Source organism: Colletotrichum godetiae (genome assembly GCF_030913485.1).
Source record: "Colletotrichum godetiae strain CBS 193.32 chromosome Unknown BDP55scaffold_9, whole genome shotgun sequence".
Lineage (NCBI taxonomy): Eukaryota > Fungi > Ascomycota > Sordariomycetes > Glomerellales > Glomerellaceae > Colletotrichum > Colletotrichum godetiae.
In genome coordinates this window covers 671,633-688,415 of record NW_026851257.1, presented here as the reverse complement: position 1 = coordinate 688,415, position 16,783 = coordinate 671,633, and the positions used below count along the sequence as shown (strand labels likewise).

Below are 16,783 nucleotides of genomic sequence, written 5' to 3'. Positions count from 1 at the left end.
CCTCGCACTGTTATCAAGATCATCGCCCAGGGATACCATAGTAGGTGCCGTGTTAGCTAATGTGGTGGTCTTCGCGTCGAAAGGTGACGAGTGAAGGCCAGTGGTCAAGAGACTTCTCTAATCTTTCGCACGGTATCAGGTCGCAAGATTCGAAGCAAGGTGGTGGGAATCATGGGGGTTGCAATTAGTGCTGGCCAACGCAGATGATGGTTCATCTTCAAGCTGTGATGTTGATTTCACTCACCTTTTGTTAAAGGAAGCTTAGCTAGTCTTCAAACAACTGGATATTTAATCAGGGTTTGTTGCAAAATTACACCATATTTCATTAACATCTAGTCGCTCTGTAATACAGGGTGTTTGAAAAATAAATTGGTATTGAGAGAATTCTCAAAGAGCTTCTCGAAAGACTCCGCGAAAACTCAAAGCTTCGACTTCAAGCTATCAAGGACACTCAGATCCCGAGCCTGCTCGAGTTCAGCTAGAATCTGCTCCCTCGACCTCGCAACATCCCGCTCAACCTCAGCCACATAAAGCTTCTGAATCACCTCCGTCAAAGCCCCCCTCTTCCCGTCACCAATCACCCGCCCATCAACCTCAGTAACATGTATCTGCGACGGGAACGTCCCCGTACAGAAAGCCTCATCGGCCCCATACACCTCCGTCAGCGCAAAATCGAGCTCCCGCACCGTGATCCCCGCCGCACGGCAGACGTCAATAGTCTTTTGCCGCGTAATGCCCATCATCTGGTTATCCTTTGTCGGTGCCCACACCTCGTCGCCACGGACGATGAAGAAGTTGACCGAGTTGCACGTCTTGACGAAGCCGTTGAGGTCCAGCATGAGCGCCTCGTCGACGCCCATGAAATTGGCGTGCACGCACGCCTGCACGTCCGTCGCCTTGGAGATGTGGTTCCACTGCTCGTCCTTGACGTCGGGCGGGCCGCGCCGAACCCAGGTCGTGCCTAGGCGCAGGCCGCGCGACTTGGCTGTCGGGTCGACGGCCTTGATCTCGGGGATGATGACAATGAGGGGCAGGCCGATGTTGACGTGCGGGTTCTGGTAGGGCGTTGACTTTAGACCTCTGCTGACGACGAGACGCATGTGGACGTGAGGCTCGTTTCCCATGTCGTTGGCGTCTAGGGTTTGGTGGAGGAGTGAAAGGAGGTCTCCCTTTGTCAGGCCCAAGTCCATATACATGGCCTTTGCAGATTGGAAGAGACGATTTATGTGCTCCTTGGCGAATTGAACTCGGCATCTTACAGCACGAATGCCTTCCTATAACGAGAAGCCATTAAATCAGCCTTTGGACCTTTCGTCAGTCCAAATGTTCACTTACCCAGATTCCATCGCCTATGAGGAAGTTGGAGTCAAAGACTGAGACCGTTGCTTGCTCTCTGGGGACTAGACGGAATTCGCCAGTAACGCCGTCGCGTATGCCAACCTTGTATCGAGAGTCAGTATTCTGTTTTGAAGAAGTATTAAAGACCAAGATGTATCTTACCAAGATAGAAGCATTTTTGGAGTTCAGGACGGCCGTGTGGCTTGTAGCCGGCTGAGGCTTTGGCTGAGATTCGGACATGATGCTGGCGATGCTCTGTGGGATGTGATGCCGTATAAGTCGTAAAACATCTATTTGGAAGCCAAATCTCGAATAAATACCACACTTCTACAGGGCCAAAGACCCCGGTTTTTTAAATGCAGGTATGTAAGCCAAAAACGCTCATATGGTGCTTCAACGCTTTTCCTGACAAGTAGGTAGTCTTGGTCGGCACTGAGCTCGGCCAGGGCCGAAACTCTGATGACATTGCGCAAGCCACTCTCCACTTATCATCGGTCCAGTCCGAGATCACCTCGGTCTTGGTGCATTAGCTGCAGCCAATGCGATAGGAAGGAGGGATCAAATCAATAATTACCACCCGATGTTGATATCTAGTTTGACATCCGAAGCTCAACTAATTTACCGAGGCTGTGCCATGGCATCAAGTTAGCAGTTGTCGATAGCCCATGGTCACTCAACTTACACGAACGCCAGTTGCAGGGAGGCTTGGTATTGCCAGGAATCATTGCGACATTGCACTGTTCACCCCAAGTTCCCTAGGTTGGTTGGACTGTAAATCCTCCATAAAAGTGTCAAACCAGGCGGTAAGGCCTTCGTCCAAGCCAAATTGAGCGTTGTCGAAATACCCCGTTACCTGGTTCATATATGTTTCTAGACCATCGCCTTGGAAGAACATGTTGGACTGCATGCTATCTGTATCAAGAAGGCCAAGTGTGTTTGATGTGTCCGCAGGAGCTACTGGCGAAGCATCTGTGACTAGCGAAGGTGCGCCTGGGGGCTTCCATGTTATCGGTCCATATACCTTGATCCTCGCTGCCTGGAGAAGATCGCGGTACTTGAGCATGCCTTCCTCATTCATCCGGGCAGTCCCGCGTTCGATGAGGTCCATGCATGATGCCACATTGCTCCCATGGGAATAGAGGAGAGGGGATTCTGGGCTTTGCTTCATCGCTTTGACGTGCCTAGTAGCTCATGGTCAGTTCGGAATCTTGAAAGGAGTGCCAATTAGGAATGTGGTGAGATAAGGAGCCTACCAGTCGCAATACAGGCCTGCCAGCCCTACCATGAGGATCGAATGCACTTGCCGTATGCATCGGCAAACGGCAGTGATACCATGTTGAAACTCCAACTTCTGCCACTGCCGAACAGTTCCAGAAACGGCCCGAGAACATATCTCGGCCATCTCTGTTGAGGGAATCATGAAAGTGGGAGATGGCCGATACATGAGTAAGAGGAGAAGTCCATATTCGATCTTCATCTCGGAGTACTCGCGCGTTCCCTTGAAGTTCAGGGCTTCCATGTCTCGTTTCCAACTCTCTAGTTCTTGCTGGATTCCTTCGACTTCGTGGCAGATTTCCTGGAAAGTGGTTCTTGATGCTCGTCCATCAGGACCCCTGGCGATGTAGACGGATTCAAGGACGCGCCCGCCGATCTGACGTAGCCTCATCAGATGATTGAAAAGCTTCACATTGAGTTTCTGGAATGATGGCGCCGCCCGGGCCTCGGACTCTGTGAGCTCGTCTAGAGTACTGATAGATGGCTTTGGTGCGTCTATTGCATGCTCTCTGACCGAGAGTACTCGGCCGGTGATGACAGCTACCTGTCTTTCCAGTGCGTATACACACCACCAAGTACGGTTTCGTATCTCTCGGTCATCGGAACTCAGGTCGCCCCAGGTGACGGAACGTCGGTGAAGGCCCATCTCTATAGCTGTTGACATGGCATATCGACTCATCTGCCAAAGGTCGTCACCGTGATTTCTAATATTTGATCCTAGCATCCATAAGCACAGCAAAAGCACGGAATGAAGGCCTTGTAGATCTCTCGGATGGTCGTGTATGTTCAGAAAGAATTGTAGACCTGTCTGGAAGTAGTCTGTGGGGCTGTTCAAGTCCATCATCCGTCGGTATTCCTGAGCTTCCGTGCAAGATGCTGAAGCGAGGGCTAGCACCATGAGGACTAAAAACTTTTGATACAGTGTACACCTTGCTGGATCTTCGTAGATTCTTAAAAGGCTAGCTCTCAAGAATGGAAGAGAAACAAACGGCCACCATGGATGTATGCGACTGATGTATGTAGTCAGGAGAAGTCTAGCGACAGGCTGCGGTGGGAGCGCAGCGTTGTTCCGGACGAGTTCGTGGTCATTACCGGAGAGTTCTGCGCGACCAGGACGCGATACTGATGGTGATGCAGACAAGTGAATCTGCTTGAAGAAAATGCGAGCAAAGGTCGAGCCAGTGGCACTTCCCACTAAAGAATTGACAACTATTACCACCCGACCTCCTAGAATGGATCAAGCATCAGCTCGTGGCCAGAGAGAGCTGTACTTACTGTATATCCTTTCTGAGTAGCCGCTTGGTCTTCCAATTGCAAGAACACCAATCTCCTCAGCTTCTTTGCGGACATCGTCGAATTGGCCAGGTCCAGCTACCAGGTCAGTCTGGCCTGCTGTGACCTCAGGAACGGCATCGAGTCTAGCTTGAAGCTCAATGATTCGGTCTTGCAGGCTTTTGACGGCAGCGTACGTGTAAGTTACACGATCGGTGATATTGCACTCCTCATTTTGTTTCTGGCAAGTTGAGCATCGTGGAACACGTAAATCACACTTGGACATGTCAGAATTCATATTTTCCCCTTGCTCGAAGGGTGACGATCTACCTTGACTTTTCGTGCATGGCAACGACTGCAAGCTTTGGAGACCGTCGGTGGGAATTGCGATTTCCATGTCGGGTCCATCATCCAGGGAGTATGGAACTGTGCGTGTTGCTGCTGGCTCTGTAAGGTAGCTAAGAAGAGTGTGTGATTCTTTGTGTCTCGGGGGTGTCCGAGTCTTGACTTCGGAAGACAGTAGAGAAACAGTGCCTAAGACTGTGTCGCATGGCTGTGGGTGGAAGTCGGGGGGTTCTTATCGATAGACCGCCCCACTTGCCTTTATTGGTGATTCCCCAGGATGTGGTCCGGTGCCCGGCCGGTGAATCTCGGTGTAGGGCTCCTGCTTGCCCTGTGTAAGTCCAACCTGACTTGGATGCCTTCACAGGCAATTCAGAGAATCACGCCGGGAAAAAAAAAAGGGTGAATACTTTTGTTTATTCTCACGCTTCCAATACAATCACTTCGGAAGGAGCTTATTTCTTTTTTTCTTCACACGCACACTCCCATCACTTAACACTCGTCACACTCTACAACAACAGCATCCACCGAGAACTTCAATATCCGACTTCATCGCTATCGATCAGCTACTTTCTTTTCTGACCAGATCAGCTCAACTTCAGATATAATATCCATCACAATATTGAGAAAAGAGTCTCAATATGAATCCTGCTGGCTCCATTGCTTTGTTGGTCATCCTGGTCATCTGTCTCATCTGCACTATCATCTGGCTTGCCAAGGACCAGGTTCGAGCCTTCACCAAGGTTTTGGCTCAACACCGAGCGACACGAAAGGAGGCTTCTACCACTGCCAGCACGGAAGCTGTCACCAATGGGACCATTGTCTAGGTAAGGCTTTTCTTTATTTTCCCTGGCAAAGAATCCTACTCGCATCTGGGATGTCAGTGCCCATGGATCCTGGTCTTGAAGATGTGGCTTGACTGCCCAATGTCATCGACGTAGCGCGCACCAGCCACATTCAATCCCCAAATTCTCCACCAAAAATTAATTCCATCCCGGAAGCTCTCCAAGCATCGCTCGTCTGACTTCATTGCGCGCCGTCCCCTAGGTCTTTCCACGCTCCCTCGACAATAACGAGCCATTTTCTAGCAATGGCGACCCGACGCGCCCTCCGCTCCCCTTGGAGCGCGCGATCTTTTTCGAACCAGCTCGGCACATCCCCTTCCTCTATCTCTCGCCCCTTCGCAATCGCCTCCCGATCCATCAACACCTCAACCGATCCTTCCGCCGACAGCAAGACAACGCACTTTGGCTTCAAGACTGTCCCCGAGTCTGAGAAGGCCGATCGTGTCGCCGGCGTCTTCCACAGCGTCGCCGACTCCTACGATCGCATGAACGATCTCATGTCCTTTGGCTGGCACAGAATATGGAAGTAAGTCTCAATTCCTCTCAGCAGCAGTCATGCCATCATCACTAACACACTTCTGCCAGGGACCACTTCGTCTCCGGCCTCCAGCCAGGCCTCTCAGCCTCCAATCCCCCTACGCCGCAACACATCCTTGACATCGCCGGTGGCACAGGCGACATTGCCTTCCGCATGCTCCACACGGCGCATAACATCAACCACAACCCCGACGTCCGGGTCACAATCTCCGACATCAACCCCTCCATGCTGGCCGTCGGCCGAGACCGTTCCCGATCTCTCCCGGCCTCCCAGCAGGCCGCCATGTCATGGCTCGAGGCCAACGCCGAGAAGCTCCCCGAGGGCGCCATCAAGGACAACTCGATCGATCTCTACACCGTCGCTTTCGGTATTCGTAACTTTACAAACATTCCCGCCGCCCTGCGCGAGGCTCACCGCGTGCTCAAGCCCGGCGGCGTCTTCGCCTGCCTCGAATTCAGCAAGGCAGACGACTACCCGCTCTTCAACGCCATCTACAAGCGGTGGTCCTTTAGTGGCATCCCTCTCATCGGCCAGCTCGTCGCCGGTGACAGAGACAGCTACCAGTACCTCGTCGAGAGTATCGAGCGGTTCCCAAGCCAGACGGAGTTCAGGGACATGATTAAGGATGCTGGGTTCGTTGTCTCTGGCGAGGGCTATGAGAACTTGACTGGTGGCGTTGCCGCTATTCATAAGGGCATGAAACCTATTGCGTAAATGCCGATTCAGGGGTAATCCAGACATGAGGAAGGAAATTCACAGGAAAAAAGGGGTTTGGTGAGCTCAGAAAGCTCTTGTAAACTGTATGTATATGTATCAACACAGGGAAATCCAATCATTGGCATGGCTGCATGGAAAGCGGGCACCCAGATAGACTCTCTACACTAAATGTATACCAAGAATGGCCGCTGGGCCTGTTCCATAACCACAACCCTCGAACAGCGTTGAGGAATTCCGAGGAAAAGGCAACCACTGCCTTGAGTCCCCGAGCCTGGCTGATTGGCCTTTCGGAGAATAAGAACGTGGACTCCCTTGAGTGAAAGGCCCACTGTGCCCCTGAGTGGTGATCGTCTTGCAGACTCCGGCTTAGTCTAAAAGGGCTTTTTTGTGTTCAAAGCCATTTCAACAGCCTGCCTTTCATTACTCCTGTCTGCCTAGGATGACTTCTAGCTATACCCATAGAAAAGCTTTCTGGCCCTGGTCACCCGAGCTAACGGATGAGCAACTATGGCTTCCTCGATTTCTGCCTCGCAGCAGCGTCGTATCGAGTGAGTTGGTCCGTATCAATCGCCTTTGTTAAGCCATTAGGCTGAACTTTACAAGGTATGTGTCTAGTACATCATGTTGATGCCACGTGCTTCTAGAATCACGCGGCCCTCACAATCAATTCGTTAACGAATATGAACGGGGAGGAGCGTAATATTGAGAGACGGACGTTTGTATTACCTTGGCCTTGCTATGGTCACCTGTAGTTCGTAGTAGTACGGCTTGTCGGATTGACTAGTAATTTAGGACTAGGCATATGGCTAGTCAGGCTCCCCGGCCAGCTGGTGACGAGAGAACGCCGAGCACATCACTCTGGCCTTGAGGTAAAGGCTCCGTCAATAATACTGTTTTATAAGATCGGTGTTATAAAGTCTGGGGGATACCGGGCTTCGTTTGATTGGTATCGATGTCCAAGTACAGAGACACCGCCGTATGGTTTGCAACACCCTGATCACTGCAATTTTAACTACTCCCAAGGGTACGAAGCTATCCTTACCTGACAGCTCATTCCCAGAAGCTTCTGTGGTCAAGCAAACCACCATGACCATTAGCTTCGCATGCGGCGACTGATCAGGGTTTTCACTGCATTTTTAACTCTCCCTAAGGGGGTAGAACCAGGCTTACCTCGGTGTCTCGAAGCTAATCCCCAGAGGTTTTGGTGTAATACACTTCGACAAAACCTCCCTAAGGTAGGGCCGTCAGCAATTTCACTGCAGTCTTAACTCTCCTCAAGGGGATTGAGCCAAGCTTACGGAGTATAGATACCCGACCTCGCAGCACAGTATCAAAGCTTCTAAGTCATAAAAATCACGACGAATCATGCTGCAGAAGGTGGTCGGCGGCCTTCACTGCGACTTTAACTCCCCCCCAACCCAAGGGGACAGAGCCAAGCTTCCCTCGCAGCCTAATGTCAGATCTGATGGAGTTAATCTCGTTGATACAACCTCTAATTTGTCCCTTTCTTTCCCAGCGATGAAATAAATCGGGCACTGCATTGTGAAGTCCCCCCAGAGGAAAGGAAGCAAGCTTACCACGTAACTTCTGAGATGGTGGTTGCCATGTAAATCAGCAAGACCCTCTGATTCGGGCTTCACATCTCATGATACCGCCTTACACAGCATTCTCGACCCCCCCCCCCCCCCCGAGGGGATAAGACTCAGGCCTTGCCCATAGTCGTCTTCTAACCCCATAATAGTGTACTCATGTTCCTACTACTAAAATCGCACGGCTCTGGCCTAGGGCAAAGGCTCCGTTGATAACGCTGTGTCGTGGAATCTGATTCATAAAGTTTTGAAAATAAACTTCTGCTTCTGGTCGAGAAGATCGAATGGCCATTTTACAAAGACACCAGGCGTGCCGATTGCCCGCCCCCGATGAACCTCATGAACTATTTCGTTGGACTCTGCAATTATTGCACTGCAGTTTTCCCTCCCTCTGAGGGGATGCGAGATGCAGCCTAGCTCACATTGCATGTAACACCACAGACGCGAGAGTCATCTACCCATTAGAATGCACAGCAATATTAACCCCTCCCAGAGAGAAGAGAACCCTTGCTCACAGCCCTCTCCAAGATCAATGGCAAAACAGCAGTGCTTTTGTACTGTGGCCATAAGCTGAAGACCTCAATTTGTAGATTAATTCTTTACAGCCATGATACTCAGACATCAAGAGTTCTTGCTGCAAAAACAAGAGACTCTTCTCAGACTTGACAACTGCACTGGAAATCTATTCCATCGAGACTACTCCTACCAATCACATAACATCTACCTCAAACTCAACAGCAACCCAAAGTCAGGTAGAGGTAGTCCCCCCTCTCTTGTACCATCACCTCATACCATCTCATACCGCTGGAAGCACAACCCCCTTTTATGCACTTCTCACCGACGAAGAAAAACTCCCCAAACATGGATGAAAAACGGAAACTTGAGTAAGAAAAGGTATTTTCCCCCTGTCTTCCCTCAAGTTGTCTCATTAAGATACGCGTACAAGAATTGGTAGCACTTATTTTTTCTTTGGCCCCCCTTCCTCCCTTTCATAACCAGCAAAAAAACGAATAAAATCTTTGTCCTTTCATTCCCCTGCTTGCGAGGGGCCAAACTTGGCCATTACAGCTTCAAAGACTTCATTTGATGGACCACGTGGCTTCGATTCCGAGGCCTGGGCCATCTCCCATACTTCATCAAAGGCTTTAGGAGGAGAGTCCTACTCTGCCGGGGTAGCAGGACCGGGGGCGGGGGAGGCGCCACCTTCGCCCTTCAGACCGCCGCGACCACGTCCTCCACGTCCTCCACGCTCGCCTCCACGTCCACCTCGGCCACCACCGCGGCCGCCACGACGGGTACTCTCAGAATCGCTGGCACCACCGGCACTGCGGTAGCCGCTGCCAGTGTTTGCAGAGTTACCACCGCCTCTGCTGCTGCCCCAGTTACCAGCACCGCCGCGGGGCTGGAACTTGCTCTCGCGGTGTTGGAACACCTTGACGAGGGGACGAGACCGGTCCTCTTGAGCCCGGGTCTTAAGATCTTCGGGAAGGCTGTTCAGAGCAGCATCGCGCTCCTCAATCGTCTTGAACATGACAACCTTGTTGGAGTTGCCCCATTTCTCAACCTTGAGGATGTTGTTCTTGTGCTCGCCGTCAAAAAGATCACGAGTCTGCTCCTCGGAGTTGACATTCATAATGAAAAGTCCGACAATATCTTGAGCAGGTGTCTTGGGTGCGGGAGAAGACACGGGGTCAGGGCCGTTGGCTGATCCGTTAGCAGGCGCAGGCGCAGGACGCTCGTCCTTGGGTGGCACGGCAGGCGGTGCTGCAGCAGCAGGTTGAGGAGTTCCAGGCTTAGCTGATGGCAGGGGTGTTGCGACCTGCGGCTTGGGAGGCGCTTGAGAAGAAGGCTGTCTGCTAGTGGGCGGGGGAGCCGTAGTCTGTGTAGAGGGAGGCGCCGGGGCAGGTAGGTTGCCAGCGCCAGCAGGTCCGGCGGGAACAGGCGCAGCGGCCTTGGCACCTCTGTGTGAGAAGTTGAAGCCCTGGGCGCGCATCTCGGTTCCGATACGTCCGTCCTGAATCTCAAGCACCAGCCATCCGAATGCAGCATCAGCCAAGTTGAAGTTCCACATGTTCTTGAAAGCGCTCTCGTCGACCTGGCCGAGCTGGGCCTGGCCGGCAACGGGACCGCCGAAGGGGTTGCCTCCAGCAGCAGTAGTGGGCATCTTCTCGACAATCTGCAGGGCGTTCTTGAGCAGGTTCTGTTGACCCTCGTTCTGAGAGATGGCTGGCTCGACTTCGTTCTTGACCGTCTCCCAAACATCGTTGAAAGAGGCCTTGGAGGCAGCGAGCTTGCCGCGGTAGTGGTCGAGGGTGGGGTTCACGCTAAACTCGTTGTAGGAGCTGCCGTAGCGGAAGTGGAGGCCAGCGGAGATGGAGAAGTCGGCCTTGAGGGTGACGGAAAGCTGGTTCAGGATACCCTCACGGGCAGGAGAGGCGTGGGTGACGAAGACGCGGGTTTCGGTGGGATCGTAAACTCGGTGCGCGGTGTCGACAAGCTCGCCCATCTGCAACAAGGTAGTCCACATAGTTCCCTGGCCTCCGGCAATCGTGGTTCTTCCTTCGCCATTGTCGAAGAGCTTGTGCATGACAACAGCACCGCCCAGACCCAAGAGGCGCAGCTTGACTCCACCGAGCTCGAGAAGCATCGAGCGGGCCTCGTCGATGATGTGCAGGTTCTGTACCTTGTACTCTCCGGAACGGAACTTCTCGAGAACGCGGACATCTTCGCAAGCACCCCAAACAGTGTATACTGGAATATCGAGCTTGATCTCGCCGCTCAGGAGGAGAGAGAGCTCGGAGAGGGGAAGTTCGTTGGCAGGGAATCGGCTCTTGACGGGACCGGGGCCGCCCTGCTGGATGGCCTTCTTGACGGGCTCGGAAATCAGGGGAGAGTATTGAGCAACATGCTTCAGGGTTCTTCGCACCAATGTCAGAATGACAACGGTCGGTTATAGAGTCGCGGAGTGTTCCTTACTTTTCTGCGATTCGCTCCAGGGAGGTGTCGTCGTAGAAGCCAAAGTCGCCAGTGTGGATGATGTGATCGGCTCGTGCTTGTCTTGCCAGGTCGTTGAGGGATGTGAGGTTTCCTATCAAAGTTGTTGTCAGATTCAAGCTTCATAGCCGGTTGCCCGACGGGACTTGATGGAATGGCGACGAACCTCGAACATCAGCTATGCACAGAACTCGGATGGGGCCAGTCTGGATAACGCGACCCTGGTTGGGGAGGAGAGGCGCAGCTCCAGGAGGAATCGAAGAAGCTCCGTTGGGCATGTAGCCCGGGTTGTTGTTGTACGGACGCGGCTATAAACATCGATGACATGTTAGTACTGGGGCCAGAAGCGGGACAAGGAGGAGCTGTCAAGGTCCCGCCCGAAGAACAACGAAGCATCGCGGCAACGGGCTTAGAGCAGGGGCGGGGATGTGCGCAGTGAGATAGGAAGCATCAAGAGGTATATGACACTGGATAGAAAGCTTGGAATGACGAGAAAAGGACGTAACTCACGGCAGCCATGCTAGTTTGTTGTCGAGGTAATCGCGAGATGGAGATTGGGCGATTGGAGGTCGCAGGGGGACGATCGGGTTCGGGGGTCGTCGTCGGGTGAGTGGCCGAGTGCTCGATTCGGGAGGTCGTCGAGGGGAGGAATTGGGTATCAACGGAGATGAAAATGAGGTTGGAAGGAGCAGACGGTGATGTTTGCGACGAGAAAAGGAATAAGCTCCCCTTACAAGACTGGTGATATTTTTCTGGAGGTCAAGGAAAAGTGCAAGGTGTAGGTGGAAGCAACGAACGGACGAATTGGCGCACTGCCAGAAGAGGCTGCTCTTGCCCCAAATGGTTTAGCGCGGATGCTCACAGCTGGCAGGGGCTACTGAGGTCAGGTAAAGTGCTGGGCCTTCCCATGAGCACGTCCAGCTGGGTACCTTACTCCTCCTGGGGCGGACAGGGCGGGCAGGCAGGCAGAACAGCACTTGAGCACCTCAAAGGCTCAAATAGAACCTCCACTGGGACCTACCTACCTAAGCCCACTGAGTGACTGACGGAACGGGAGAGTCTGCTGGGCACCTCCAGGCACCACAGCGGGGCTCGGGCAGCGGCCTTCCAGGTAGCGCTAAACATAGCCGGACCTCAGCTCCTCACTTTATTGCTCACTTTTGCCCCGAGTTGGACCTCTCAGGGATAGACACGACATTCGATTCAAACGGAGGCCAGCAGCACCTCAGCTCGCTCTCTTTGATCTCTCAGACCTGCAGGTCCCGTGGCAACTTTGTCCTTACACAGAGATACAGCTTTGGTTTTCCTCAAGGGATCGTGGTACCCCCAAATCACCTTACCTCAACGTAGGATAGATACTTTGGGACTCTCAGGGACCTTGGCACGTGAGGTCCAACCCTGGGCTGACGCCCGGCGGGATGAGGCGGGAGTCCGGAGGCCGGAAGCCGAAACAACGACATCCCAACGACTCATGTCGCGCCCGACTTGGGTAAAGTATTGGGGAAGCAAGTGAGGAGCAAGAAATGGGTCCACCACATGCCGTGGTTGCGCTACTCTATTCTTCTTCCCCGCGTGTCGCAATCGAACCTAAGTAGCCTCCAGAAGATCCCGGTCGCTATGCTAACTGTTTACATGTGCTGCAACAAAAGCACTCCACCGCCCGTCCACGACAAGTCAAACCTGCAGGATACTAAATATGAAGATATGAAAGGGATGTGAAAATGAAGGGACTGATGGAGGCTTAGCCAAGCCACCCATGAGTTCCCCTTTTGAATATATGTTGCACTCAATCCATCAACTCCGCCTTATGCACATACGTTTGGATGATTACACAGCGCCTTCCAACTGGGTTCAAAACTGCAATTCGAGGCAGAGCCTACGAGTCTCGCCGTCCAAGAATGTTATTTCCGCAAGAAGCTACAGCTGCTTCTGTCTCTGCTTCCGCTGTCTCTCTCTCACCACATGTCCTCTCGGTCGTCCCGACGCCTTACGTCGTCGCTGCCGTCACGTCCATACTGGCCGTGATAATACTGCTTGCCAGGCTGAGGGTCATAGCTGTCAGGGCCTTGGTAGCCATTGCTGCGTCCGTTGTCCACGTCGCCGCCATGGTCGTACTCATAAATTTGAGCATCATCAACGTAGTCCACCTCATCGTGAGGATGGTCACCGTACTGGCTTTCGCCCTGGAAATCGAGTTAGCCTGGGTCTCCAGACTGAAGAAGGAATAATCAACATACCCGATGATAGTCAAAGTTGTACTGGCCCGTCGAGTCCTGCTCCCCCGCCTCTTGTTGTTGTTGCTGCTGCTGTTGCTGCGCCAAGTACTGCTCTTCCTGTTCTTTGCGGCGACGCTCCTCTTCCAGACGTCTTTGCTGCGGCGACTGAGGGACCTGCATCTGCGGGTGCATGGCCTGGACGATGGCGAGATAGTTGTACATGAAGTTGCTGAGAAGAACCTGACTCAACAGAGAGCGACGCGGGTTTGCAAGCTTAATGTGAGCCATCCGATAAATCGCTCGTTCTTCGAGCAATGGGAATCTGGTCCAGTGGTAGTCGACGTCAGCCTTGAGCGGGCGGTACGGCACCTCCTCCGATACCCGCAGATGTTGGTTCTTCTTGCTGCTACTCTCCTTTTCGCTCTTCTTCTTGCCACCGCCAAAGAGACCTGAGAAGAGACCACCCTCCTTCTCTTTCTTGGCTTCCGATTTCTTGCTCTCCTTCTTTCGCTCTTCAGCCAATTTGTTGTCGACGTTGTCACGGTCCACAATGATGCTTTCTCTTCCCTTGGAAGATGCACCTTCGATCGAGTTCTGGAGAACGTCCAGACGGGCATTGTCTTGCCCCTTCTCGGCGACTTGCTGCTTTTTCCTCTTCTCTTCTTCCTTCTTCTTTTTATCCTTGTCATCGCTACCACCCTTGAGCCACTTTGACCAGCCGCCGGAAGATTTGCTCGAGGATACACTAGAAGCATCATCATCTCTCTCCTTTCTCAGTTTCTTCTCTACCCTCTTTTCTTCTGGCTTCTTCTCCTCTGGCTGTAGAGTGGGGATGAAAGTCAACGTGTCGGTCCGATTTGCGCCACTGCCAGGTAAGACAGATGGGTGAGAAGCCATATCGTTCAAGGTGTGATTAGGAGCATTAGACTGCTGCTTGGGCTGCTGCTGCTGCATCTGAGGCGGCTGTTGAGGGGCCGTCGGTGTCGTGGGGCTTGGCGCAGAGTTGGCCGAACCCGGTCGTTTGCTCGACCGAGCGGGAGGCTCATCCATGAGCGGCTGTGAAGGAGCGTGCTGTGAGGATGAGGACCTCTGAGGAAACTGCTGCCTCTGCTCATCGGTCGCTGGCGACTCAACAATGGCAGGAACCGGGGGCTTGCCGTCAGCTGAGACTGAAGAAGTTCTCGTTGGGTGTTGCTGTTCAGAACGTGTACTCAGGGGAGAGACTGGCTCCTCAATTTCGGACGAAGCACCGTCGGACGTCGCGCCCAGATCCTGAGAGAATTTGTGCTGGCGTCGAACCGATCGATTGGGACGCGAGAAGTTCTCTGACACTGGCTCTGACTGAGATCTTTGCTGCGTGGGTAACGGGGGCACGTCAGGGATGTCAGATGGCAGAGGAGGGACTGTATCGGCAGAGTCAGAGGAATCCGTGTGGCCATGCCGATTGGCGACTCGCTTGGAGAATGGCAGCCGATCTGAGCGTACGCTGCCGTTCTTTCGGTATGTTGTACGGGTTGACCGACGAAGTCCCATGCCGGGAGCTACAGGCAAGATAGGCAAATCTTCAGCGCCAGCCTCCGGTTGAGCACCTTCGGAAAGCTCGCGAACCACCTTGGACGGGTCCTTGACTAGTTCGTTCAGATTGAGCTCAGGGGTCGAATAATCTCTGAGCGAGCTCTTCCGTCCGAGTCTCTCAGCGCCGTCTATGTAACCAACGGCACCTCTTCCCCCAGAATTATCGATTTGCCGTGAGAGCATGCTCTTCTTCCTTCGCAAGCCGCCGCCAGAATCGCTGCGGCCCATACCACCTTCGCTGGAGTCGCCCGATCGTCGCCGGATAGTCTTGACACGGTCCTCCAAGAATGTCTTGAATTCGGTCGGCGCCAGCTCGGGATGGACTGCCGCAGGGACCCAGAGTAACCTCGAGGGGTCATTTTCGTCGTCATCCCCTGTTGGTGCGATAGGAGGCATGGCGACTAGGGACAAGCCGGAAAAGGGTAGCATATCAGGGTCAGCATTGTTCCCGACGTCCATAGACATGCGCCGCAGGGCCTGCAAGTTGTTGAGTTCCTGCGCAATGTCGTTCGGGTTCTCGATGCTGCCTAGAGGAAATTGAGAAGACTCGTTCTTGACATCCCGTAGGGAGATTGGCGGCGATTTAGGACCGTTCTCGAAGGACATGCTTCGCTGACTAGGCGACCGCGTTGGCAAAGTTTGTGAATGTTTGAGAGTCGTCGAGCCATTTTGTGCCATGCCCAAGCCCGTCTTGTCAGAAGCCGAACGGATCATCTGCCTACGAGGATCCTCGTCGGGGTGATCGGATTCGAATTTGTTGTTCAGCTGGTCGGTGTAGGACTGGCCGAGGTAGCTGATGGGTCGGCCATCGCTGTCGTACTCCTCGTCGCCGTACAGGGTTCCAATGGTCTCGGTCACATGGTGGCTGGGGTCTGAGATTGACAGCTGGCTCGCATGACCGCGTCGACTCGCAAAGCTGCCACCAACATCGGCGCGGGGTCTAGATGAGGTCTGCGGATAGCACGGAGAGTTAGTCAAAGATGCTGTTCAGTGAAAGGGGGCTCAGCGAGTAAAGTTTGAGGCTTGAAATAGAGGCAAAGAAAGGAAGCGCGCCATGCTCAACAAAGTCGACTCGAAAGACGCTCAGAGCGTTGGGTGCCGAAGATGGGGTGCAGTGGCGAGTTATGGGCAAGTCTACGCACCATCATCTAGGAAAGGAAATGGCCTGGAGGGAGGCCGAAAAGCCAGTGATTCCCTAGAATGCACCACTCGTCTGCCGAATATGTCGTTCGAAAAGAATGCGTAGTCGAGCTCTCATCTGTCGAGGGTGGAGGGCAGCATAGGCGCGGCGTGGGAACGAGCGGGAGTGTCGAGGGCGGGAGTTGGAACGAGGTCGGGATCGGAATACGGATACAGGTATGGAATCTTCGGTCGCGTCGCTCAAGATCGCATGGGAAGGGGAATCTATTGGAGCAGTACCCGGGATGTACAACGATAAGAGTTGAAAAGACTGGAGAAGTCAACCGTTGCAAACGAGAGGAGAAAAAGCAAGCGGCAAATTATGCTGTTGAGAGCACGGAACAGGCGAGGATGGGTCGGTTCGAGACTGGACCAAGTGGGCAGTTAGCCGGCGTGTCTTGTGCTGAGTTGTGTTGTGTCGTCGGGTATTGTCCAGGTAGAGAGAGGTGGTAGCGATGGTGAGCGTGGCAGTCAGTGGTGGTGGAGGAGGAGGAGAAGGAGGAGAAGGGAACGCTGTTGGTAAGTTGTTCTAGCGCTCGGTAAGGCAAATGGTGTCAATCAACCTCAACCTTGGATGGTATGGTTCACGTCGCCGTCCAGTCTTGTGTCGAGAACTGGACTTTTTGGAGAAGGTATTTGGGATTGGTGTCGGTGCAGACAACCTTGGAAGAGACAGGCAGACGGGACTGCAGCCAGTCAAGTCAGAAGTCAACCCCCTACTGCAGGACGGGGGGAGCGGGCAGAAGACAGAGCGCGCGAGCGAGCGTGAGGGTTGACTGGCAGAAAGGGCGATGAACAGGCGCTACCTTACGAAGTACAGCACCAAAGTCGAGGTCACGTCGTGGAGATCAGATACTTTGGGGGACCATGGAAGTAGACGGATACAAGTCTATTTGCAGAGAC

General features: G+C 53.3%; 5 protein-coding genes across 5 annotated transcripts; 1 reads left to right on the top strand and 4 right to left on the bottom strand.

Moving 5' to 3' along the window:
- Positions 1 to 419: 419 nt before the first annotated feature.
- Positions 420 to 1,578, bottom strand: BDP55DRAFT_546659 (aminotransferase class IV; the record flags this gene model as incomplete). Its single annotated transcript, XM_060568680.1, has 3 exons — positions 420 to 1,274; positions 1,336 to 1,440; positions 1,501 to 1,578. The coding sequence occupies 3 exons, from the start codon at positions 1,576 to 1,578 to the stop codon at positions 420 to 422; spliced, it is 1,038 nt and encodes a 345-aa protein (XP_060432880.1).
- A 481-nt stretch (positions 1,579 to 2,059) lies between these two features.
- Positions 2,060 to 3,808, bottom strand: BDP55DRAFT_546468 (fungal-specific transcription factor domain-containing protein; the record flags this gene model as incomplete). Its single annotated transcript, XM_060568658.1, has 2 exons — positions 2,060 to 2,519; positions 2,592 to 3,808. Coding segments are annotated over 2 exons (1,677 nt in total), but the record flags the coding sequence as incomplete, so codon positions are not given.
- Positions 3,809 to 5,317: 1,509 nt separating this feature from the next.
- BDP55DRAFT_725987 (ubiquinone/menaquinone biosynthesis methyltransferase) lies at positions 5,318 to 6,324 on the top strand (the record flags this gene model as incomplete). The annotated part of the gene is made up of 2 exons (XM_060579077.1): positions 5,318 to 5,598; positions 5,658 to 6,324. The coding sequence occupies 2 exons, from the start codon at positions 5,318 to 5,320 to the stop codon at positions 6,322 to 6,324; spliced, it is 948 nt and encodes a 315-aa protein (XP_060432878.1).
- A 2,751-nt stretch (positions 6,325 to 9,075) lies between these two features.
- On the bottom strand, positions 9,076 to 11,188 carry BDP55DRAFT_546595 (uncharacterized protein; the record flags this gene model as incomplete). The annotated part of the gene is made up of 3 exons (XM_060568669.1): positions 9,076 to 10,834; positions 10,893 to 11,004; positions 11,077 to 11,188. 3 exons carry the CDS (start codon positions 11,186 to 11,188, stop codon positions 9,076 to 9,078), a joined length of 1,983 nt encoding a protein of 660 aa, XP_060432877.1.
- A 1,559-nt stretch (positions 11,189 to 12,747) lies between these two features.
- On the bottom strand, positions 12,748 to 16,154 carry BDP55DRAFT_431764 (uncharacterized protein). The gene is made up of 3 exons (XM_060567529.1): positions 15,844 to 16,154; positions 13,148 to 15,652; positions 12,748 to 13,093 (listed from the first exon to the last, which is right to left on the bottom strand). Exons 1-3 carry the CDS (start codon positions 15,847 to 15,849, stop codon positions 12,866 to 12,868), a joined length of 2,739 nt encoding a protein of 912 aa, XP_060432876.1. The 5' UTR covers positions 15,850 to 16,154; the 3' UTR covers positions 12,748 to 12,865.
- Between the last annotated feature and the right edge of the window lie 629 nt (positions 16,155 to 16,783).

Excerpts from the sequence above, each read along its gene's own strand:
- BDP55DRAFT_431764 (XM_060567529.1), bottom strand. Across the intron at positions 13,094-13,147 it reads ACAACTTTGACTATCATCGG|GGCGAAAGCCAGTACGGTGA; the intron begins GTATGTTGATTA and ends CTCGATTTCCAG.